The sequence below is a fragment of the Ochotona princeps genome, chromosome 26 (assembly GCF_030435755.1).
Source record: "Ochotona princeps isolate mOchPri1 chromosome 26, mOchPri1.hap1, whole genome shotgun sequence".
In the NCBI taxonomy this organism is placed as follows: domain Eukaryota; kingdom Metazoa; phylum Chordata; class Mammalia; order Lagomorpha; family Ochotonidae; genus Ochotona; species Ochotona princeps.
In genome coordinates, this window is record NC_080857.1 from 31,578,550 (window position 1) to 31,604,264 (window position 25,715).

Here is a 25,715-nt window from a genome sequence, read left to right on the forward strand (position 1 = left end):
AGTCAGATATACAGAGAGGAGAGACAGAGAGGAAGATCTTCCGTCCTATGATTCACTCCCCAAGTGAATGCAACGGCCGGTGCGCGCCGATCCGAAGCCATGAACCAGGAACCTCCTCTGGGTCTCCCACGCGGGTGCAGGGTCCCAATGCATTGGGCCGTCCTCAACTGCTTTCCCAGGCCACAAGCAGGGAGCTGGATGGGAAGTGGAGCTGCCGGGATTATGAACCAGAGCCCATATGGGATCCTGGTGCGTTCAAGGCAAGGACTTTAGCCGCTAGGCCACGCCGGGCCCTGTTGTTAATTTCTTCAGTGACACAAAGATCATACAGCGGCATCCGTTCTTCAAGAAAGTTTTTGATTTTCATTTGTTCTAGCGACACATTGGTATTTTAGTAGCATGTTATTTAACTTCATGTTGTTGAAAATTTTTTATTTTTCTTCCTGTTGTTGATTTTGTTTTGTGGATTTTTATTTAAGGGAATGTATTGTAACTGTGTAATAGAAACTATCATATCCAGAGGTGAGGATGCGACACATTATGCATCTTTACTTCCGAGTCAAAGATGGACTCGCAATGAAACTCTTACAAATATCTTGACAATGGAGTGTTGGGCTGTCCGCCATTGTCCATACTACAATGTTAGATACATTTAAAAAGTGGAATGATAGATTTATAACTCTTTACGAAGAACTAGACTGTTGTAATAATATGGGGGACTTTGGAGGGAGGAGAGGGAAAGTCCAAGAGCCTATGGAACTGTATCATAAAATAGTAAGAAAAAAGAGATTATTGGAATTCATAAGAGAATTTGGTAGTTACAGGGTATAAAGTCAACATGCAAAAATCAATAACCTTTGTTTACTGAAACAATTCTATGACTCAGAAAAGCTTGTAAGACCAGGCTCATTAACAACAGCTAGAAATTTTAAATACTTTGGAGTAAATTTATCCAAGGATGTGAAGGATATCTATGGTGAAAATTACAACATTTTAAAGAAATAAACAGACAAATATGTAATGAAAAAATGTTCCATGTTTGTGGATTGGTAGAATTGTTGCCATGAAAATGTTCAGACTCCTGAAATCTTTTACAGATTCAATGCAATCTCAATTAAAATACCTGTAACATTCTTCTCATATCTAGAAAATAGATAGCATATTCATACGGGAATGCAAGCGACTTTGATTAGCTAAAACAATCTAACAGAATGAGAGGAAAGCAAGAGGTATCACAATGCAAGATTTCAAGACATTTTACAGGATAATTGTAATCAAAACAGCCTACTGTTTGACACAAAAACAGATCGGTGGAACCGAATAGAAATCTCAGAAATTGACCCATGCATCTACAACCAACTATTGACATGTGAACCAACATCAGTTGATGCCAACACAAGGAGAAAGAACACACGTTCCTCAAATGGTGGTGGGAGAAGTGGATCTACGTCTGCAGAAATATGAAACGAGACTCCTATTTCACGTCTTCTACAATGATGAACTCAACTGGATCAAGAATCTAGATCTGTGACTTGTTATTGTCAAACTACTGGAGGAAAACATTGGGGACACTCTGTAAGCTATGAATTCTTTTTTTTTTTTTTTTTTTTTTAAAGATTTACTTTATTTTTTTTTTAATTACAAAGTCAGACATACCGAGAGGAGGAGAGACAGAGAGGAAGTGGAGCCGCCGGGACCAGAACCAGCGGCCATATGGGATCAAGGCAAGGACCTTAGCCACCAGGCCACACCGCCAAGCCCCGTAAGCTATGAATTCTTACACAAAGTCTCAGACACACAGGCAGTTAAAGCAAAAAGGAACAAATGACATAACATCAAGCTAAGAAAACTCTGTATTGCAAAAGAAACCATCAACAAGATGAAGAGGAGCCAACATAATGGAGAAAATGCACAGTGGATAGAGGATTAGTTTCTAGGATCTATAAAGGATGCAAGAAACTCAGCAATAGCAATAGCAAAACAATTAAGAATTGGGCAGGGCCTGGCGTGGTGTCCAAGTGTCTAAGTCCTCACCTGGCAACTGCTGAGATCCCGTGTGAGCACCATGGATCTCCCATCCTGGCTGCTCTGCTTCTCATCCCACTCCTTGCTTATGGCCTGGGAAAGCAGTGGAGGTTGGCTTAAAGCCTTGGGACCCTGCACCCATGTGGGCAACCCAGAGGAGGCTCCTGGCTCCTGACTTTAGATCAGCTCAGCATTGGCCATTGTGGCCACTTGTGGAGTGAACCAGTGGGTGGAAGATCTTTTTCTCTGTCTCTTCTGCTCCCTATAGATCTGCTTTTCCAATAAAAATTTTAAAGTCTTTACAAAAATAATTTTGGAAAAAATGGGCAGAGGATTTGAAAAAGGGAATTTTCAAAAGATTAAATTCAAATGGCCAATAGGCATAAGAAAAAAACCAAATGCTCGGGTTTACTAGCCATTAGCAAAATGCAAATGAAAAACACAATCAAGTTTCCACTCACCCCAGTTCAAATAAACACTATACAGAAATCAGAAAACAATAAATGCTGCTGAGGATGTGGACAAAAACGTGTTGTAATCTACTGTTGGTGGGAATGTTAGCTAGTGCAACCTGCATGGAAGACAGTATGGAGAATTCTCAGTTGTCTGAGAATAGATCCATCTTACAACCCAGCCATCCCACTCCTGGGAATTTATCCAAATGAAATAAAATCAGTACATGAAAAAATTATCTGTCCCCCACATTTATAGCAGCTAAATTCACAATGGCTAATACAGAAACTGAATCCATATGGCTCACTAACTGATGACTGGATTAAAAAAATGTGGTGTATATATACACTATGGAATACTAATTAACAACAAAAAGCATCAAATCTTATCTTTGCAGTTGAACGAGTCCAATTGGGAGCCATTACGCTTAGGGAAATAAGCCATTCCTGAAAAGAAAAATGTCATGTTTTTCCTGATCTGTGATAACTAATACACAGTAATGTGTACAAGTGAGCTAGACTTCCTTGCACTCAACTGTTATTTACAGCTTGTCTGTACTCCCGAGGGATAGTAGGCTGTTTTTCTTCTATGTGCTCTGTGTTGAAACAGTTACCTAATGGAATGTTAAGCCTGTGATTGCAAAGTGGAATGAAAACATGCCACTGTGAAAAATAGGGAGGAAAAAGAACTGAGCAGTGTGCAGGGTGGGGAGGACTGCAGGCAGGAGGGGGGAGGACTACAGGCAGGAGGGAGGGGTGAGGACTGCAGGCAGGAGGGGGGAGGACTGCAGGCAGGAGGGAGGGGGAGGACTGCAGGCAGGAGGGAGGGGGAGGACTGCAGGCAGGAGGGGGGGAGGGAAGGGCAGGAAGTGACCCCTGGGCTCCTGACTTGTAGTGTGAAATGCAGGAAATGTGTTCACTTTATCTTAATACAAATAAATAAATAAGTAAGTAAAGTACGTATAGTCTTCTATCTCCACAAATTTTTATCTGGAACAGATTTTTGTCAACATAGTGCAAACACACATGCATTGTATTCGTCACACATGAGGAAAACCACTGTCACTGGAAAGTGAGTCTGAAGGCAGTGCAAAGGGTTTGATCTTAGAATTTGGACACAGAGCGAATCTTAGAAAATTGATCATAGAAAATTGATCAAGAAGTTTCAGGTTCCACAGATGGGAAAACTATGAGAAAGTCTATTCTGATTTCTCTGGTGTCTTTGGTCCCAGTTCTTGGACACATGGCTATCTTTAGAATGCAGGAATGGGGGCAGCCAGGACTGAGAGCAGGGGGCGATGGCGGCTGGGGCCTGTGGAGGGTTTGGCCCGGCGTTTGGCTTGCTTATGCTGTTGATCACCACACTTCAGGTGATCTCTACTTTGGGGGCCGAATTTTCATCAGAGGCATACAGAGAATCAGGCTTCTCCAGCAACTTGCTCTGCAGCTCCTGTGATATTGGGCAGTTCAACCTACTGCAGCTGGATCCTGATTGCAGACGATGCTGCCAAGAAGAAGCACAATTTGAACCTAAAAAGCTATATGCAGGAGCTATTCTTGAAGTCTGTGGATGAAAACTTGGGAGATTCTCTCAAGTCCAAGCTTTCGTCAGGAGTGATAAACCCAAACTATTCAGAGGATTACGAATCAAGTATGTCTGTGGGTCAGACCCTGTCTAAAGCTTTTGGATGACAACGGTAACATTGCTGAAGAACCCAGCATTCTCAAGTGGAACACAGCGTGGAAGAAGTCCTGAGTGAAAAGTTGCAGCGCATATAAATGTTGCTTGATTTCTGTCCCTTGTTAGCAAATGAAACACTCCAGCACCTGGAAAATATGTTGCACGTCCTCCCCTGGTTCAGGCTTTTTTCTGCGGGGCATTAAACATCTAGGTAGGAGTTGAAGTGGCGTATTTGTGGAGTTAGCAAGCTTGCCAGAACCCAATTTTTTAAAATAGATTTCTGTCCTGCATTTATTTATTTACAGGCTTGTGGTTAATTATGCAAATGAGAGTTTGTGATAATTGGTCCAGTTTTGTGAACAACAGATTTCGCAATTGGGGAGATGATTAAGGAAGATGATTATTGTGCCTCATGGGCTGTGTGTTCTTTTGAAAAGTAAAGACAACAAAACAGAGCAAAGAAGACATACCAAGCCTCGACATTTTGCCTGCTTTTCCAAGCTGCTCATGTTTTTGTTTCAATAATGCCTAGATTTCCTTTTCTTAGAAATGTTATTTGTATTGTATAATGTACATATTGCATTAAAAACATTGTAGCTTCGTTATTATGAAATAGATGAGACTCAACAGTAAGGGTGAGAGAATCACAAACAATTCTGTCAGTGAAGACCACACAGAAAACGTTTCTGAGGATTTGTGTGAATCTGATATTTGGCAGATTTTTGAGTTTTTTGCATTCCTTACAGAAAAATAGATTTAAAAAAATGATTGTTTGTAAGACCAAAATATAAATGAAAACGTTGAAAAAAAAAAAGAATGCGGGAATGGGGAAGTTACATCATGGGAGAGGAATTCAAAAAGTTCACTGGAACTGGAATGAAAAGCTAACTTTATTTTGGTGCAAACGTGTTGAAATCCATGCCTAACTTTTTCAGATGATCCCTTCCAAGGACGTTGTAAAGACCCCTTGCACACCTATAGCTTTAAGTGGGACGGGATACAGTAGCAGGAAGATTTCTTGTCTCTGTGGCTCTCTGGCTCGCAGTCAGACAAACAGGGCAGAAGGTGGGAAGAGCCTATTTTAAAAATAGCATAGGGCCCGGCAGCGTGGCCTAGCAGCTAAAGTCCTCACCTTGAAAGCCCCGGGATCCCATATGGGCGCCGGTTCTAATCCCGGCAGCTCCACTTCCCATCCAGCTCCCTGCTTGTGGCCTGGGAAAGCAGAAGAGGACGGCCCAATGCATTGGGACCCTGCACCCGTGTGGGAGACCCGGAAGAGGTTCCAGGTTCCCAGCATCGGATCAGCACACCACCGGCCTGTTGCGGCTCACTTGGGGAGTGAATCATCGGACGGAAGATCTTCCTCTCTGTCTCTCCTCCTCTGTGTATATCTGGCTGTAATAAAATGAATAAATCTTTAAAAAAAAATGTCTTGAGCTCCACATGTCTCACTATTTTGGGGTGGATGGAAATATTTTATTTGCCTTCATTATGATATTTAGTATTCTTTGAATTTTTTTTTTTTTTTTTTTTTTTTTTTAGTTTCAATAGCCCAAAATGGTCTCCGTGACAAGAGATTTTTCTTGTATTTGTTCCATGGTATTGTATTTATTGAAGTTTTTTGAGCTATAGTAATATGTTCATGTGAGAAATGTAAATTTGCTTGATCGCCTAGAAATGACATAATCAGTTGATTTAAGGGAAAATTAGGTCACTCAGGGGTTTCATTAGAGAGACTTGCTCTTAGAGAGCTTGAGATTGTTGTCTGTCTTATCAAAAAGGGGCACAGATACACTTTTTTTAAAAAAAATTGAGAGTTATTTATTTTTATTGCAAAGTCAGATATACAGAGAGGAGGAGAGAGGTGGAAAATCTTCCATCCGATGATTCACTCCCCAAGTGGCTGCAACGGCTGGAACTGAGCCAATCTGAAGCCAGGAGTCAGGAGCTTCTTCCGGGTCCCCCACGTGGGTGTAGGGTCCCAAGGCTTTGGGCCATCCTTGACTGCTTTCCCAGGCCACAAACAGGAAGATGGATGGGAAGCAGGGCTGCTGGGATTAGAACTGGAGCTCATATGGGATCCCGGGCATGCAAGGTGAGGACTTTAACTGCTATGCTATCACGCCGGGCCCACAAATATACTTTTAAATTCCCTAAAATTGCAACACAACAATCTGTTTCCTGTACTTAGGGAGTCAGCCACGTGGACTCCCATGCATGTGCTGGCTAGAGGCTGAAGGTTCTGGTCCGATTGGGCTGTGCCGATTTACTGTGGACCTTGGTTGTTGTTGCGATGACCTGACTCAGATCCTACACTGCCATCCTTCAGAACAATGATCCTCCCCACAGTCACCCAGAGCGCGCTGGGAGGAGCCTGACTTCAGGGAGGTTCACAGGCTGCACTTGGAAAGCGGCTTTGTGGTCAAGCATGCTTTTAAGGCCATGAGTTAAGCGCCGGTAACCAGATTTCCTCTCAGGAAAGGTGCCGTGTTTTCCAAAGCGCAGGGTGTGAGGCGCATCCTAGCAGGGGGCGTTCTAGAACTAGATGAGGAAGCCCTTGATGAGCCGGTAGCTTTTCTGTCATCAGAGCACTGACGAAGAACAAGCACACATCACCTTTTCCTATGAATGATGTAGCCTGACGATCCACGGTCACACCACTCTTACACTTGGCCATGGGGTCCTTTCCGTTACATCAAACGCAGTGTTATCGACAAGTTTGTTTAAAGCCTCTTACGTTTCTTCCCAGGAATTCTGTCACCTTTCTAATTCCATCTTTTGGATCCTATGGGGGAGAGGATACAGGAAAAGAGGGCTCCTTGATTAATGAAAAGATATGACACAATCAAACATTGAAAGACTTAAAAATAAGCACAGCGATTGCATTTTAAAGAAAGTTACTTGACGTTTCAAAGCAATTTTGAAAGTGATACTATGTATGGATTGAGCTTCAGATCAATAAACACAGACATGACAAACGTAGTAATGGGAGAACAGTGCTTGGTTCTGGGCTGAGCTGGTAGTAGAGCAGAGTTTCATCTGGGAGAGTTACATTTTACTTGTGTTCATAGGCGGTAGATATAAAACTGTGAGAGTGCTGAGAGTCCAGGGAAAAGTGAAATTAAAATTATGAGTTTATCAGGGACAGGCATAGCCAGGTTAAGCTGTTGCCTGCAATGATATCATCGCACACGTGTATTGACTCTAGTCCTGGCTGATCTGTTTCTGATCTAGTTACCTGCCAATGTGCCTTGGGGAAGCAATGGAAGATGACCCACAGAGCTGGGGGTTCCAGTCTCCCATTATGGCCTGTTTCTGCCTGGCCACTGCATCCATTTGAGGTGTGAATGGTTGGAGACATTCTCTCTCTCTCTCTCTTTCTCTTCCACTTCCTCTTTCTCTTTCTTTTCCTTTTCCTCTTTCTCTTTCTCTGTAACCTGGACTTTAAAATAAAAAATTAAATCCTTAAGAAGAGCCAGGGGCTTCATCCAAGAGTGCCATGTGGGTGGCAAGGCCCAAGCACTTGGGCTATCTTCCACTTCATTGCTCAGCTTTTTAGCAGGGAATGGATCCTAACTGGAGGGGTGGAACCTGAACTAGTCCTCAGATGGGATACCAGTGTTGTAGGCTGCTGTGATACCTGCTATGCCAGATCCCCCCAACTCCTTCGATGCAAAACATTTTTTTTTCCCGTTATGTGGAAAATGCATATCATGAAAAATATATATGGATTCCTGGGAAAAATTGTACCAAAATAAACTTCTACTTCTAATTCAATTTTTTTTTTTAAGATTTTATTATTGGAAAGCCGGATATACAGAGAGGAGGAGAGACAGAGAGGAAGATCTTCCGTCCGATAATTCACTCCCCAAGTGAGCCGCAACGGGCCGGTGCGCACCTGTGGGCCCCGGTCTCCCAAGGGTTAACTCCACAGCTTAGCTTGTTTCTAAGAGGTAACACAGTGGGAAATCTTGGCCTAATGCATTTAGCCCCTGGCTTGACTGCAAGTTTGCTCTTTCTTACTTCCCTTTTGTTAAGATGCCCCAGGGGGGCTTAGGTGTTGCTTGAACATTGGGATAATACTGGGAGGGGCTAAGCAGACTATAAGATGCAGGTGGACCCCAAATAAAGTTGGCATTCTGTGTACAAGAGTGACCCACTGCGTGTTGTCTTGTGTTGTCTCATGTGTTGTCTGTCTGTAACCCTAGCCCCTCCGCTCGGCTCGGGGTACGCGGCGACGCGGGCGTTGCCAACACGCACCGATCCGATGCCGGGAACCAGGAACCTCTTCCAGGTCTCCCACGCGGGTGCAGGGTCCCAAAGCTCTGGGCCATCCTCAACTGCTTTCCCAGGCCACAAGCAGGGAGCTGGATGGGAAGTGGAGCTGCCAGGATTAGAACCGGCACCCATATGGGATCCCGGGGCTTTCAAGGCGAGGACCTTAGCCGCTAGGCCACGCCGCCGGGCCCCAATTTTTCAACAGTTTAAAATGCTCTAGTATGTGGGAGTAGAGGTGCTTTCAAACTAAACAACATGTATTTGTTCCTTCTTAATAGAGGAAAAAAAAAAAAAAAACCACCCCCAAAAAACATGCATGGCACCCTTGCTGTTCTCTCGAGACACAGCACAGTGTGGGGCCTCCCCCTTTGCGCTTCTGTTTGATGCAAGATTATCTGATGATGGCAGTGAGGCTCATTCCTGACCCTGCCCTGGTGGTAAGGCCTCCCAGAGTCCTTCCAGTCTGAGATAAGCTCTCACCTACGGGATGGTGAAGAAGAGGATTCCGCTTGGACTCAAGAGCTGTCTGGTTTATAGGTATCCAGGCTCCAACTGTAGGCCTCCTCTCTTCCCTGCCTCTGTTGACCTGTGCCTGTCCTTCCAAGAGCCTTCCCAATTCTTGCTGCCCCTGACTGCCTTGCACAGCTCTAGGGCTGGGGAAAGCTGCAGAGAGCAAGAACACACCCAGGAGCGCATGCATGGTTGGAACGACTGGAGACTCACGTTATGCCTGAGGGTAGAGCAGAAGTAGTCATCTGAGACTGTTGGTCAGCAGGAGCTGTGACCCAGCAGTCAGCTGGGCTGAAAGTTATCTTACACAGAAACTTAGGATACAGGAATTGCACATGCAAACGTTGTTGCTGATAGGGAACTTCTATATAAAATGGGGGATCTGTGTACTGTCTGGGCTGGGAAATTGAGAGTGCAGTGTGAGAAACAGCTTGTGTGGACAGACATTAATGATGATTTTTGTCATTTCTGCCATGATGTCTTACCCTTAGCTTCCATCAGCCCACAAGTGTGCATCTGCCTTTGAACAGGTTACTTAACTTCCCCGAGATGCATATTTTAAAAAACCTTCACCTTGGGCCTGGTGCGGTGGTCTAGTGGCTAAAGGATTCTCTTTGAATGTCCAGGATCCCATATGGGCACCGGTTCTAATCCCGGCAGCCCCACTTCCCATCCAGCTCCCTGCTTGTGGCCTGGGAAAGCAGTCGAGGACGGCCCAAAGCCTTGGGACCCTGCATCCGCGTGGGAGACCCAGAGGAGACTCCTAGCTCCTGAAATGGGACAGCCTGTGTCCCTGGCATTTCTTCCTGTGTAGATGATCCAAAGGGAGGACAAGAAAGAGAAGAAACAATAAGAAAAGAAGGTAGCAGTTGGGTGTGAAGTGTCCACTGTTTATGTGCTAATGAACACATTCCAAAGGTCACAATGAGTCTGTTTTCCACTCATCACCCAACAGCTGGTTTGCTTGCCTCTGTACTTTTCAGCATCTGTCTATTTCTCTTATGATTAATCCAAAATGCTTTCCCTGGGGCATGACCTCCTGTGGGCTCTGGCTTTCTGATTTTCTCCCAGCTCGCTTGCTCTTCCTCTCACTATAGCAATTTTCTGGTGACTGTTTTATGATATTTCTGGTTATCTTTTTTTGCCCCTGTGTTCCTATCTGCTGTTTCTCTCTTTAATCTGGAAATCTTAAGCCGAGGAAGAGTGAGACCTCTGTACCTTTCCCTAAGAGCCCTTCCCTTTCATCCTGTGGAAAACTCTTATTATCGTTTGTGATCCTATTCTTTTTCATGCTTGGAGACTTTTATGGGTTGAATAGAAGTTGGCTCCCCAAACTCATGCAGGTCCTTAAGCTCTGAAGTTATATTTTAAGGATTGAAGGATGAATGGTGGAGACTCGATCCGATCTGTTTGAGAGGTTGGTATGGTGGCAGATTGTAGGGTTCTTGCAGTGTCGCCCTGAGAAATAGTTCTTGTGAGGCAATTGGTTATTAAAGCTGAGTGCAGCCCCGCTTCTCTGTTTCCTGGCTTTCCATGTGATTATTTCTCAAGGTCAGTTCTATCAGATGTCAGCCTCACTGGGAAGCTTGATTCTGAACTGTGCTCCTCCAAACTGAAATCTGGAATAAACCCTACCTTCCCAAGCAGTTTCTCTTGGGTATTTCAGTTAGAGTAACAGAAATGAGACTAACAAGCGACTCTGCTGTCAAAGAGCTTTGCTCCTGGGATACCGCAGACACAAGAAATCACCTTTGAGTTATCCTTTCCTTTCAGTCTTCAAGTAATTTTTCCACCCAGAATGTGTTTCAACTCCTCTCCAATCTCTCTTTCCTCACTGTCTTCCTGCAGTCTCAATTCTGTCTTGTCATCTGTAAATGGCACCACATAACCATGTCTTCCCCATTCCCCCTTTGATCCTCTTCAATTCATTCAGTGAACTAGAAGGTTCCTTGTTCTCAGACCTGGCTTTCCCTGGTCTCCTTTAGCTCAGCCCTTGCCATTGTTGTGCCTGCTCTTTCCAGACACACATCTTAGAGTCTTCCTGTTCTGTCCTTACGTGGTCACTATCCTCATATTTTCCAACAGCAAGTCACATTGGTTCTATTTGAAAACACAAACACTTCTTTTTCTCCTAAAATTCACACGGTGACGCTGTAGTCCTTAGTTATACTGAGGATGACCTAATTCGGTGCGACCTTTCCAGAGGTCATGAAGCTCTATGATGCTGGCAGGGTGGTCCTGATTCACCGTGACTGATTCACTGTGACAGAGGGACAACTGGAGACAGACATAAATAGAGAATGCAATGTGGCTGAACGCCCCATCAACAAGCCAGGCCAACAGGCCTAGGATGGATTCTTCCCCACACGCTTTGGGAGAAATCAATGCTTTGACTTTTGACTTCTGGCCTGCGAGACTCTGAAGCAAATCTCTGTTTAAGTTGCTCAGTTAGTGGCATGTGACTCTATAGCTCTCAAAGACGATCTTAGCAATCACAGTAGTTCAACTCTCCACACCCCTTTCCTGAGGAGTTCCTAACTCCGGTGTCTGAGCTAAGTGAGGACACAGCGTTCTCCAGTCACACTCTGTATTTTCATCTCACAGTTCATCACATGTTAGAATCAAAGATCTGCATGATGATTGACCTAATGGCTTGATGGTTTTCTCTGCAGTGGACTGTAAAGGCCCCCAATCAAAAAGGAATGAACATTTGCTCCACCACAAGGCCAGCTGCTGATTAGTGATGTTTAGAAAATTCTTGACCAATAATGGTTGAATAATTAAAAAAAAAAAGATAACAGACTTTTTTGACCTGAAGAATCTGCTTTAGTTCTTTGTGTATTTCATAAAATAAATTAATTGATAAAAAAAAATATAGCATTTTAGAGAAAAAGCAGAGATTCCCTGAAAGTCCTTCTAATTGGCAGATAAGGACCCTGATTTTCTTCTGCTCCTAAACTTTACAGGGCGCTGATGGTAGCTCAGCTTGCACATCCCACTTCGTACTTCCGTGCACGTACCTGTTTTAAGACACGGGCAGGGAGCAGATCACTAAGCTTGACTTTGAAGTTCCAGACTGCTGCCCAGGTACTGCATTGCTGTTCCAGTAGAACGATCTTACCTACTTGGGAAACTGTTCCATTCTAACTTGCTGTGGGCTAAGGAGTTGGTTAGCACTGGTTAAGCTGAGTACTACAGGGAATGGGCTTGGGGCTGAAAGCACCTGGTCTAATGGAACTCAGCTGTATTCAATATTCTGCTAATTAGAGTGTGGGCGAAAGAGTAAACAGAACTAGGTGAAAGGTCAAGAGAGGAGGCAATAAAAGAGGCCTGGGAGACAGGCCTGAGAGAGAGACATTTCCACCATCTCTGGTCTCCGTGTCGGTGCTTCATCCCCAGATCCTTCGCCGTGTCCACGTTACTGGCTTAGCTGACCGGAACACTAACTCTCTTTTCTCCCCCATCTTCTCATTAGCCATAAGCTCTCTCTTGGTTTTGGGTCTAAGCCGGACAAAGTAGAGAAGGGTAGGTAAGCTTAGTATTCATTTTGGTTTTGTACCCTCAGTGCCTGGTCTTTTATTTCAGAAATGTGTATTCAGGCAAATAAAGAGAAGCTATTTGCATTTCTCTGTACGTGGTAAGTGGAACTGGAGCAAAATCTTTAGCGCGTCATGAAAACAGGCAATGCCCTTCCTACTGGCAAGGCGATGGCTGTCCCCACTGTTATGCTGAAGGAAGGACAGTGGTCCCTGGTCCTGTAGATGCCTGTGGAGGTGGGGAATTGAGAGGGACCACCCAGGGAATGCATGCCTGGTACAGGTGTAAGGACATCCTCCCCCTCCTGCCATCTGCACCTGGAATTATGCTTCCTTCAGAAAGCAGAGTAATTCTGCATTCTGGGTATGGTCATCCATGGGCAGTGGAAGAAACATCTTCCGTCGAATGGAGGAGATCCAAACTTCCAGAATCACGTCTCCTATTAAGTGCCCATGCCAACATTGCTGGCTGGGGCAGCTCAGTTGGGAATCACACCATAATTAGAAAAAAATGATTGTTATTTTGCATGGTGCAGTTTTATAGGTATAAAGATTCCCCCTCCCCTTCTTGTCCTTCCTTCCCCACTATTTGGATTTTGCTTCCCCTCCCACCATTTTCCACCATATCGTTATAGTAGTATAGTCCTTTAGTAACAGTTACAAGTATAACATCCTTCCATTTAAGTATATTATGAAGTTGTAGGTATAGGAAATGGTAGAAAATATAGTATGAAATTGTCAAGGTATACTTAACTGCCTCATTGGGAGTCCTCCTTTTATTTCGGAGTAGACATGCATACTGCAAAGTATCTTCACTTCCTGCTTTACTGATCTCCATTATAGAATTCATCTATGAAAATGTGTCTACTTGTTTGTCTAGATATCTTAGTTTTTTAATCTGCTTGAAGGTTGTCTTATATCAGAAAGAACATATGGTATTTGTCCTTTTGGGACTGGTTTATTTCATTGAACATAATGGTCTCTAAATGGGATCATTTTGTTTCAGATAGTTGAAGTTGATTATTTGTAATGGCTGTGTAGTATTCCATGAAGTAGATGCACCCCAGTTTCTTTATCCATTCCTCTTTCAATGAGTATCTGTGTTATTTCCATCTCTTCGTTATTTTATATTGTGCTGCTGTAATTATAGGATTACCGGCATCTGACACGATAGCCTAATGGCCAAAGTCCTTATCTTGCTTATCCCAGGATCCCATATGGGTGCCAGTTCTAATCCCAGCAGTCCCGCTTCCCATCTAGCTCCCTGTTTGTTGCCTGGGAAAGCAGTCAAGGACGGCCCAAAGCCTTGGAACCCTTCACCTGCTCCAGGCTCCTGGCTTCGGATCAGCTCAGCTCCAGCTGTTGTGGCCACTTTGGGAGTGAATTAATGAATGGAAGATCTTCCTCTCTGTCTCTCCTCCTCTCTGTATATCTGACCTTCCGATAAATAAATAAAGAAATCATATATATACGTATGAATATATATATGTATATATATATATGATTACAGGTCACTTTCTCATATGCAGATTTCATTTTCTTTGGATATGTTCTCAGGAGGTGGATAGCTGGGACATATGGTAGATCAATTTTCAGTTGTATTAGCACTCTCCATACTGACTTCCATAGTGGTTGTACCAGCCTACACTCCCAGCAACAGTGAAGGAGGGTACCTTGCTTGCCACATGCTCACCTACTGCAGCTGGTGTTGTGTTTGCTTTATTTTGGAACATGATCTCCCAGTGGCTCTGGAGACAAAAGGTCAAAATCAATGCCCTGAGGTGGATGCTGCAGAGGCTGTTGAAACCAGCTTTTGCAGGCTCAGCTCAGTGATCCCTTCATTACCATATACCCTAAAGCAGGTGTGGGATTGTTCCAGAACACAGTGTGTGGAAACCTAAAGAACGTGTCCTACTTCTAAACCTCTGGGTTCCTCCACACCTAGAGTCTGCACACATGTGCCCACTGCGTTGACATTGGTCAATACCAATGTCAGAGGGACAGTGGATTGAATAGCCCTAAGCAAATTCACCAAAACATCAACACATTGGTCCAGAGGAATACACAAAAGCACACACACATATAGTCTCACATGCAGTCAGGCAGAATAGCTTACACCTGCCCATGAATGAGATTAGTGTCTGAAAGTGAAGTTTCTAAAGCCTGCTTCTGGGTCTGGCGCAATAGAGTTGTGGTTAAAGTCCTCACCTTGCACGTGCCCGTAGGGGCGCCGGTTCTAACCCCGGCAGCCCTGCTTCACATCCAGCTTCCTGCTTGTGGCCTGGGAAGGCCTGAGGCCTTGTCCTTGGGACCTGAGGCCTTGGGACCCTGCACCTGTGTGGGAGACCTGGAGGAGCTCTTGGCTCCGGGCTTCTGATTGGCGCAGCACCGGCCGTTGCGCTCATTTGGGGAATGAACCATCGGACGGAAGATCTTCCTCTCTGTCTCTCCTCCTCTCTGTATATATCTGCCTTTCCAACAAAAATAAATCTTTAAAAAAAAACAAAGCCTGCTTCTTCCCCACCTGAGCACTGCTAGAGAAATCCACCCACCTGCTTGTTACCTTCTTTTGTGAGGGTGCTTCAAACATTCGTGGAAATGGAGTGCAAAGATGGTTTTATTTTGGCACAACATTTTCAGAAGCCCATGCATATTTTCCCATAATGTATTTTTTCTATTAACTTTGTCAATCTCCTACATAAGTATGAATCTAAAAAAAAAATTAGCCCCGGGGCTCAGTAAGTTAGGGGGTGCCTGTGACACTGGCATTTCGTATCAGGGCACTTGTGTGTGTGTGTGTGTGTGTGTGTGTGTGTGTGTGTGTGCATGGATAACGATTCAGGACCACAGGACTACAGGGCTAAAACTGGGGCAAAAATGGGAATGTGGTGGAAGGGACACCCAGCTTGGTTAAGATTGGCTCCCCAGAGGGGTTGGCTTTGAAGCTGTGATCTAGTTGTTTCCAAGCCTAAGCACCGGCTTAGGCGAACATTGCTGACACCTAGCCTGTCTGTTACTGTCTGCTTATACAGGCACCCAGCTCGGGCACCCTATAGGCCACCCTCGTGCCTTCTGTTTCCTAGACGACCTAGCAGCAGGGCTCTTATAATTAGGGTTTGGGTTTCTGAAGGCTCCTCTGTGCCCTTCCCTCTTATTTCCCACATACCAGCAGGGTGTTCAGCCTATTCTTCCTTGGGACTAGGTGCACCAAGTCTGCCCTTGAAATGTCCCTGGATAGAGCCCAGGACCAAGCTCTGGTTGGATTTTCCTTGATGGTGAGGATGGATGTTGGGCTAGTCCATGCAGTTAATGTAGGTACAATCTAATATTCATGTCCTCATACTTATGCCCCTGTTATTAATTCCAGGAAGCCAGGATACACCTTCCCGAAACAGCAATTTAAAAATCGCATGGTGTTTCAGTCTTTACATTGTACTTTATTTATTAAGCCAGGATTCTATTGTGAGAAACAAAGCAGTGTCAGTGTCGAGCTTGGTGACAGTTTGTTCTGGGACTGTACATCCATGACGTGCTTGCTGTGACTTCTTGCTGCCCATCTTTTTTTTTTTAAAGATTTATTTATTTATTTTTTTATTAGAAAGGCAGATATACAGAGAGGAGAGGCAGGAAGATCTTCTGTCTGATGTTTCACTCCCCAAGCGGCCGCAACGGCTGGAGCTGAGTTGATCCGAAGCCAGGAGCCTCTTCCGGGTCTCCCACATGGGTGCAGGGTCCCAAAGCTTTGGGCCGTCCTCTCCTGCTTTCCCAAGCCACAGGCAGGGAGCTGGATGGGAAGCGGGGCAGCCGGGGTTAGAACCGGTGCCCATATGGGATCCCGGCGCATGCAAGGCGAGGACCTTAACTACTACACCATCACGCCGGGCCCAGCTGCCCACCTTCTTATTTCTGTGCTGCTCAGAGTTCCAGGCAGAAATTTATGGAGCTCCCTTCCATCTTCTTCCTGTACAGCTCATCCAGCCTATCGTTCTGGGCCGCAGTGAAGTGGTTCTTCCAGTCTCCGACGGTTCCTAGGAGGGAGCATCCCAGACAGCAGTGTTATTCTCAGGTTAGCAGGCTCGTTGGCTCTGAGTAACCCATGTGGATGGCTGCAGAGACCTGACCTGTCACCATTCCTGCCTCTCTTAACTCCCCTTCAACGGACACGTATCACCTGTAACTCTCTGAAAAGCAGCCCTCACAGAATCTGTGCGGTGAGGACAAGCAAGGAAGCTGGTTACCTGACCAGGCTGACCTCACCCATGGTATATGCACACGCTGCACACCACACGGATGTGGCAGCCACACGGCCACACAGAAGAATCTTACAATATCACATCTAGACACAAGAAGGCATGTGCTATGTATCCCATTATATGGTGTTCACAAATGGGTAAACCCAAACCACAGGGGTAGTGATTCGAATAGCAGCTGTCGCTGTGGGTAGATATTGACTTGACCAAAGCATGATATGGAACTTCCCAGGGTGATGAAAAATTGGGACTCTTGATTGAGGTGCTCCCAGTGTGGCAGCCTCTATTTAGCAAGATTTCTTGAGGTGTAGATTTAAGATCTGTGCATTTTTAGGTGGCTTATATTTTAATAATAATGGGAAACATATGAATGAGATGATATTTTTCACCAAGCAGTAACTTAAAAATAGTTTTAGGTGGCTGAATATCTTTGTCCTGTCAGTGGTAAATTCAGGACAAGAGAATCAAGAAATGAGAACTAACGCTCAAAGAAGCTGACTGCGGCATTTACCCCTAAGGTTTGAGGTGATAGGGCCTCCCAGTTATCTATAGGTTGTATCTTCTTTGTTGTTCCCTGGGGATCCTCACATTGGGACAGCTTGCAGGACTTCCTGTGGCTGACAACCATCCCAAAAGATTCTGTCCTCCAGCAGGGTCCCACTGCCAGCTTTATAAGAAGCAGCTTGGGTGATTTATGGACATACGCTGTGCTATACTTAGTGAACCCTACTACCATCTTGCTAAAACTCAGGCAGCATGTTGGAGACAAGCTGAGCATGTGTCATGAGGACCCACTCGCCTTTTCTCATGAAAGGGGAGATGGACTGGTCCATGATAGACTTTGGAACTGTAGAGCGATTGATCATGGGATTGTCTTTCATTTTTTCAAAGGAGGTCTCCTGGACGATTTTCTCCAGCACTTTTTCATCCAGATGCTTTCCCATGAACTGTGCCACCTTCTGAATCTCATGCTTTGGATCCTGGGGTAGCATTGGATACGATGGACAAGATCAGAAGAGGGACTTTGTGTTCTCTGTCCCATGCCCCTCCCCACAAAATACAGCCCACAGACAGCTTTGATGTTCTTGCACCCTGGATCTGAGGAGGTTCTCACGGGCCCTCACTCACCTTCTTGATGTCCTCATAGAAGAGAAAGAGAATCTGGTATCTGTCCTTCACTGCCCACCATCCTTTCACATGATCAAACCAGGAACCCCAAGCCACTGTGAGAGACACAGGAAAGAAAGAAGTCTACATCAGATTCGCACAAGACCCCCCCAAGGCCCAAGGACTCTGCTGACCTGAAGTACTTGAGAAAAAGAGAAGTCAGGATCAGACATGCCCTGAGAGTCTTGCTCTCTTGGATTCTGAGGGTAATGAAGGTTGGAACAGCCTTGAGCCATGTATTCCAACATGCTACCCAAGGCAGCTTCCTGTTCACTCTGTGGGCCAAGTGAGTGAAAGCTTTTGGACTGAGTGGGAGATGTGTGTGGAGGTTAAATGCTCTGAAAGAACCCAACCTGCTCCTCCTCCTAGACTTTGTGATGGGACTTGCATGTGATGAATCTTTAGGAAGCATTGGGCATTCTGGGATTCAAATGCTATGGTGGTTCCCTAGCTCTGGCATTTCCTTTACCTTTCCCATTGATGAAGGTTTCAAAATACTCTTCCCAGGGGCCAGGGTCCGGGAGCACTTTATTCATCCTCTGGAAATGGTAGTAGGAAACCATGCAGTCTTTGATATTCCGAGCAACGTAAATGAACTATGGGGTAGGGAGAGACGTGAGGGAACAGTCATGTCACAGACTTGTTAAAGTGGAAGGGTGTGATTCCCAAGTTCTCCATTTATAGCACCAACCCCAAAGCGGTCTCTTGTCTGGCCACCCTAGATTGATGACCAGTGATTTCAATGCTGTGCTGCATTTCACAGCAGGAACTAGTGTTAGAAGTCAGTGGGGTAAGCTGATGTTGAGGGTGCCTGCATTTCTGTATTGGCCAGGACTGCTCTGCTTCGGCTCCAGCTCTCTAATAATGCATCCAGGAATAAGAAGAGAACGGCCCAAACACCTTTGTCCTTGTCGCTTCTGTGGGAGACCCAGAGGGAGTTCCTGGTTCCTGCTTGTAGCCTGGACTGCCCTAGGTGCTGTGACCATTTGGCAAGTAAATCGGCAGATAGAGAAATCTCTCTCTTTGTGTCTGCCTCTTTCTCTGTCACTCTACCTTGCAAATAAAATTCACACACACGCACATCTACACATACGCACACCCACCACTGGTTCTCTCTGCGCTGATGTTTGCGCCCACTAGCGGTCATTTGGCAGTATCTGGAGACATTTTGGCAGTCATATCTTGAGGTGGCAATGAGGGCTGCGCTGGGATGATTTCTTTACCTGGGAATTTCTTGGCAGCCCATGGAGGCAATTTTGAAGGCCAAAAACTTGAGAGATGAGGCCCGTGACTGTACATGCTCAGGAGAGCTGAGGGCTCAGGCCAGGAGAGACAGGTGTCCCAGGGTCAGTCTCTGCCTCTCGCACCTGCCCACAGGGATGCAGCCCACCCCCAGCTCAGGCTTCCGCTCACCCCAGGCATTGACCCTGTCCCTGTGCAGCTACGGTAACTCAATGTAGGACCATCCGGCTCAGCATATCCCCTACGTTAAGTTCAGTCTCTGCTTCCATCTCTGAATTTTCAGTTTCCCTTTTGTTTTCAGTGACACCAAAGAGGAAACTTGCGATGTGCTGCACTCACAGGCTTTTAGTGCAACAGTTTCTGGATAGCCTTCTGTCTGTCACAAATCTTACCATCGGAAGTTCTCATCCTCTTGGCCAACCTTGCCAAAAGAACTCAAGATGTATGGTGTGACCTTCCCCCCCCACCCCCCCCAGCCCCGCCTGTGCTCCTGACCCTCGGAAACCTGCCTTCTGTAGCTCTTTCCACCCGGGAACATGTAGCACTTCACTGACACGTGGGGTGGCTCTGGGGCTAGTTGCTGCTCTCAGGCGGCAGCTTTGGGCTGTGCTGCTAGAGCAGCTGCTCTCCCACCTTGCAATTGCTTTTCCAGAAGGATGGTGGCAGCAGCCGAGTGGGAAGGTGCGTCCTCAGGATCCGTGGAGAGGGCGTTGCCTGGGCTCTCTCCACACCTTTAAATAACACGAGAAGAAACAGCTGCTCAGCACAAGCACTGTCAGGAGACTTTATGTCCCAGGCACCATGCATAACATCCCCCTGCCTACATGTCTTTCTGCTCAGCTCTGAATTTCCTTTGGGGATTCCACAACGGGACCAACGCTGTCACCCTTCGCTTTGTAGAATCTCGTGGTTTGGGAGCTGGAATTCCTGTCACATTAATTTGCTCTGTCACTTTAAGGAAGAGGCGACAGAAGCCAGAAATGGACAGTGGACTAGTGAACTAATGACCTCTGCTGAGCTGAGCCAGCCAGCACCAGAGAGCATGCCAGCCAGAGGCATCTGGGCACTGGGCCCGTAGTCACCTGTTCTATCACCACACCATAGATGGTGTCTGGCATGTGCAACAAATGTGATTTTCCATCTCATGTAAAATTCTCACTGGCCACTCACTGTGCAGTCATGCTAAAAAAAAAAAAGGCAACAACGACCAAGGGAACACTAAGGAGTTGCAGTTCTAGTGTGAGGAGCGGCGGCTGTCTGCAGGCGCACCTGGGGCTGGGTGAGCCAGTGCTGGGGGCTGACTCCAAGGGCCCTACCATGGATAGGTGTTGTGAGGAGCATGCTTGGTGTGGGATTCCTGTACCAACTGATGGGTAGACATCCCCAACATGAAGGGTCCGGAGCCTTGTCAGATAGAGAAGAGGGTTCGTTAAGAAGCGTAGATAAAAATCTAAGACTAAAACAGCAGTTTGTATTGAAAGTGTGGCACAAATTATGATCGGCATGGCTACCCTTGCAGCATCCCTTCCTCCCTGTGCGTTGTCACAGAGAGCAGGTGACCAGCTCTATCCAGAGCATAATCCAAGGGCCCTTGATCACAGATCCCAGCTAAGGAGCTGGGCCCTCTCATCTTGGTGCTGAGTTTTCCAGAAATGGAATATTAGGCAGAGGGGGCACACAGAAAAGCTGCCTGTCCGTGTTCCTGCTGTTCATTCTGTTAGTACCCCAGCCATACTTTGACTTTTTAAGAGCTCAATGTTACAAATGCTGCTCTGGGTGCTATGCCCATCCCCACCATGTCTTGGCTGTATGTGAGCTCTGGGTGCAAGCGAAACAATCTTCTCTGACAACTTAAAGCACACACTGTCCTCACTGCACCTGTCCAGTCTTCAACTTACACTCCCTGCGTGGTCAGGAGTGAACTGCAAATATCCTAGGCTGAAAAGGCTCCAATTCAGGTGCAAGAGTAGGAGCCAGAGAAAAAAGAGGTGTTACTACAACATGACAAAACAAATGAAGCAGTAAACTGGAAAGAAAGAAACAGAGAATTATGCCTTACTTCTTGGGTGTGTTAATAGGGAATATAAATAACTATGTTTAACATGTGCGAAGATATAAAAGAGGAAATTGAAAACCTGAGCATGAGTAAGGGACTGCCAAAAAGATGGGCTGATTTATGAAGAATCTGGCAGTGAAAACCCATGATGGATGATGCTGTTCAGATATAATTGAAAGGAAAGCAGTGTTCAAGCTTAGGAAGCACAATACAGAGACGAAAACCATAGAGAAAAAGTGACAGTCGATAGAAGGGGAAGGCATTGTGGAGACTGACTGGCTGAGCTACTGTGCCAGGAAGTTGGACCAGTGAGGGATGCGGTCATGATATAGGAGACCAGTCATTTGCCAAGTGGAGGCCCAGACTGTACCTAGAGTAAGATCCCTTAGAGATCGTGTGTGGGACCAGGACCCCATGGACAGTTCAGAGCAATGGAGGTCCAGGAGCTAGCGGGCAATGGTAGCAGCCACCTTCATAGTCATGATGGAAGCAAGAACCCAAGGGGCCAGTGGCATCAGGGACCCCCTGACCTAGAGACACATCATACGCATATGCACCCGGGCAGGATTTTCTGGCCTCTGCCAACAATTGCTCCAAGGCCAGACTTCAAGGCCAGTTGCACTGACATGTTCACAGCTCCAGCTGTGTACACAGGTTTCAGCATTTGCAGAGTCTTTCTGCTGTCCTTGCCCTTACAACATTTCCTGCAGCTGCCTGTTGCCCAGAGGAGCCTCTCCTGCCTTCTGCTTGTTTTTCAGGCTTCGTTATTTTGTCATGTGCAAAGAAAAACTCCCGGGTTGAACATTAACCAAAAGACTTCTTCTCTATAGAAAAACAGTTGCCCCAAATGCACACTGTATGTACCTGTGAGCGTGACTGCTCAGGTACAACCCTGAGGGTATAGGGCTTTTTAGGGGTGTGGTATGAAGAGATGGGGTGTGTGAGGGGTTCCTAAACAGCCAGCTTCCCTGTGGGGCCCAGGGAGCAAGGGTTTAGAAGACAACATTGCAAAAGATGATTCCAGCGTGCGTTCAGTTTTGGCTGATAAATAAACGAAAGACGACGAAAGAAGGAGGAAGCAACTGTTTTACAAGCGGAAAGGGCAGGGAAAGAGTGAGAAAAGAATTGAGGGGAGGGGAGAAGAGGGAGGAGCGGAGGAGAGGGGAAGGAGAGCGGAAGGAAAAAGAGGAGGGAAGAGTAGGGGAAGGTAGGAAAGCAGAGCGGAGACCAGAGCGGGGAGAGAGGGCAGGAAGGAGGCGGGCATGACCGGGAGCTCTCACCGGAGGGCTGCGGCGGCCGGGCCCACTCGAGGAAAGGGTGGCGGTGTTGAATGAGGGCCCTCTGGCACTTCTCCACGTCCCCGTTCTGCTCGATCATGTCCACGATTTCCTGGATCCACGTCGTCCCTGTGCTCAGAGGGAAAGAGGTGAAGAACAGACATCTGTCAGGAGGCCTTCCGAGAGCCCTGAGTCAGTGATGGGCTGTGGGCCCAGTGCAGCCTTCAGCATCCCCTCGGGTGGTCCTGCGCTTAGCAGGACAGATGGACATCTGTATGGGATGGATTGTGTGGCACAGCAGCCAAGGCAAGGCTAGCACTGCCCAGGGGCAGAGTGTGGCCATGCACCAGTGGGCCAGAACTCTAGACCACCGTTTGGTCCTTGGGGAAGCATAGGGGTACCGCGCATGCCCATAGAGCCTGTCTGACAGCAGTAAGGAGCAGGCTTCCTGTCACCGGGAATTTTAGTTTTCCTGAGCAGCTCCTGCTGGCTCAGCGGGGTGAGTTCTGTACTGCCTACCCCCTCACAGCCACCTGATTTAGGGTAGGTGCAGATGAGGAGGTCATCGGGCTTGGCTTCAAAGCTCTGGATCTGGTCCCAGTTGTCCACAGTTGCGGCCTGCAGGAGGACTCCTTCCAGCTCCTGCATCTGCGTCTGTTTTACCGGCTCTGGTGCCAGGGCCATGGTGCCTCAGAGTGAGGGTCCTGCCGGAGGAGAAAAGAGGAGACCGAAACAAAATTATAGTAAAACACACATGACGACAGCTTGACCATGCTAACTATTGTTTAAGTGTGCCGTCAGCAGCCTTCAATCCTCTCAAACTATTTCACATGCAACACCACCATCCACCTGCACAACGTCTTCACCTTCCCAAATGGAAATTAAAAAAAAATTTTTTTGGGGGGGGTTTTATCTTCATTGTAAAGAAGGAGAGTAACAGAGAGCAATCTTCCAACTTCTGGTTCACTCCCTAAATGGCCACAATGGCTGGAGCTGAGCTCATCTGAGTCAGGAGTTTCTTCTGGCTCTCCCACATGGGTATAGGAGCCCAGGGACCTGAGCCATAAAAGGAAGATAGATCAGATGGGGCAGCTTGGATGGGCTCATATGGGATGCCAGTACCACAGGCAGAGGTTTATCCTACTACATCATGGTGCCTTTCCTCCCCGCAGATGGAGACTAGACCCCCACCCTTCTCCGCTGGGCCCTGGCAAACACTATTCTACTTTCTGTCTTTGTGGACTGTTTGTCCATGGATCCACACCGCACTTATCCATTTGTTTTACGTAGGGTGTTTCTTCAAGGTAGCATGTGACAGAAGAGCTTCCTTTCCAAGGCTGAGTAGTATTGTATGTGTGCATGCATGCACTGTGTTTTCTTTACCCACTCATTCACACTGGGCTATTTCTACTTTTTGGCTACTGTGAGCTATGATGCTAATGGATGTTGGTACATGGTTGTCTCTTTCAGTTTCTGCTTTCAGTCCCTCTGCGCTTCTTCCCAGAGATGAGTTTCTGGGTCAAATGGTAATTGCATAGTTAGTTTTTTGAGGAGTATCCATGCCGTTTTCTATAGCAGCTGTGCCGTTGTAGCTCCCTACCAGCTGAGCGGAGAGTGCCAATATCTCCATTGTCTTACCAACACTTGTTATTTATCTTTATTTGCTTGCTCTCTCTTTGAGATTCTAATTTGTGCTTATTTCACAAGATGTTGAGCCTCTTCATAGGTGCTAATTGGTCACTTATTTGTGTGACGTTCTTGGGGGAAATGTCTGTCCTTTGCCCATTGCTGCTTTTTTCTCATTTTAAAAGTGAGAAATCCTTTGGAATGAAGGTAGAGGAAGTGTGACCCACTATTACTCAAGAATCATGGGCTCCCATGAATGTGCAGGACATTTACTGCTCCTGTTAATAATGAAATGATATTAGTTAAAAGTACCATTTACTGAGCACTTCAATTTGCTATGAGCTCAATTTTTAAAAGTTTGTTTATTTCTTTGAAAGAGAGAGATTTTTTTATTCGTTGCATCACCCCCTTAGATGGGAGGAAGAGGAGGGAGGCTAGTGCTGAAGGCTCTGCCACCTGCATCTCCCACATGGTGCCATCATCCACTGCCTCTAAGTTGCATTGGCAGGAGGCTGGATTGAAAGCGGAGGAGTGGCCACAACAATGAGGCAAAGGGGTACTCTTATTTGGGATGCAAATACCTTAGGGAGTGATTTAACTAGCATTGCCACACTACACACCTCTTCCTTAACTCATTTGAGCTCTTACGTAATAGGAACAACTGAAATCAGAGCTGGAAGTGTCCTTTCAGAAGACGTAAGAGGAAGTGATTACTGGAAACTGAGTGAAAGAACCTGGCTAAGTGCCCCAGTCCTGCCCAGCACAGCAAGGCCAGATTCCACAATGGCTCTGCTTTCAGAATGAGACAGTCCCTTAGGGTGGAGAATCTAATTTTCACAAAATTAAACATAAATTATTTCTGAAACACTTTATAAAAAGTTGCTGCATTTAAAATTTGTCAAAGCAGGTGGTGTTGGGCAACACTTGAGTTTGCGGTGTGATCAGCTTTGGGGAGAAAGAAAAGCTAAGAGGATGTGCAGGCATGCCGTGTTGTTTTAGCCAACAGTCCTGTTTTCTGATAAAGGGATAACTATCATCCTTATAAATGTGAGGAAACTGAGAGTCAAGTGACAGATAACTTACCTGGGATGGTAGCCAGTGTCTGTCTGCAAATTCCTTGTTCCCTCTAAAACACTTGCCTCTGACTCTTAAAATTGTAGTGAATACATGGAAAATGCAAGTGTTTATGGGTTGTTATGTGATGTTTCACCCCATGCATACATTGTGCAATGTTCCAGTCAGGGCAAACATATCTATTTCCCTGTGGGAATGAAAGACCCTCACCAAAGAAGCATGAGCTTTAGCAGCAGCAATGCCATTTTGCAAGGCTTAGAACTAAGAATAACAGGATCTCTGGGAAGGAAGCGTACAAGGACAGGGCAAGCTTGCCTCATATCCGTGGTCAAACATCTGGCCCCCAAATAAGGCAGAAATATTAGGAAAGAGAGCTAACTCAGCGCCAACTCAGCTGTTATCAAAGATAGGGAACCAACTCAAGGCTAAATCAGTCATTATTAAAAATCCCCGGTACTAAAATAAAGTTGCCGTCACCATGACCCTGGCCTTATAGGAATCCACCAATCAGAGTCCTGTAACTATGCTTCTTGCTTCTGTA

General features: G+C 46.0%; 1 protein-coding gene and 1 pseudogene across 1 annotated transcript; one reads left to right on the forward strand and one right to left on the reverse strand.

The window, feature by feature from the left end:
* Window positions 1-3,775: 3,775 nt before the first annotated feature.
* Window positions 3,776-4,445, forward strand: LOC131478018 (selenoprotein F-like; annotated as a pseudogene).
* An 11,453-nt stretch (window positions 4,446-15,898) lies between these two features.
* SULT1C2 (sulfotransferase family 1C member 2) lies at window positions 15,899-23,207 on the reverse strand. The gene is made up of 8 exons (XM_004597648.2): window positions 23,008-23,207; window positions 22,478-22,603; window positions 19,775-19,872; window positions 18,369-18,495; window positions 17,861-17,955; window positions 17,532-17,712; window positions 16,379-16,510; window positions 15,899-16,039 (listed from the first exon to the last, which is right to left on the reverse strand). The coding sequence occupies exons 1-7, from the start codon at window positions 23,156-23,158 to the stop codon at window positions 16,398-16,400; spliced, it is 891 nt and encodes a 296-aa protein (XP_004597705.2). The 5' UTR covers window positions 23,159-23,207; the 3' UTR covers window positions 15,899-16,039; window positions 16,379-16,397.
* Between the last annotated feature and the right edge of the window lie 2,508 nt (window positions 23,208-25,715).

Bases quoted from the DNA above. Each gene is read 5' to 3' on its own strand.
- SULT1C2 (XM_004597648.2), bottom strand. From the start codon at position 23,158: ATGGCCCTGGCACCAGAGCCGGTAAAACAGACGCAGATGCAGGAGCTG. The intron at 19,873-22,477 runs GTGAGAGCTCCC...TGTTATTTAAAG, and splicing joins CCGGCCGCCGCAGCCCTCCG to GTGTGGAGAGAGCCCAGGCA. The intron at 18,496-19,774 runs GTGGGAGAGCAG...CCTACCCCATAG, and splicing joins TCTGGAAAAGCAATTGCAAG to TTCATTTACGTTGCTCGGAA.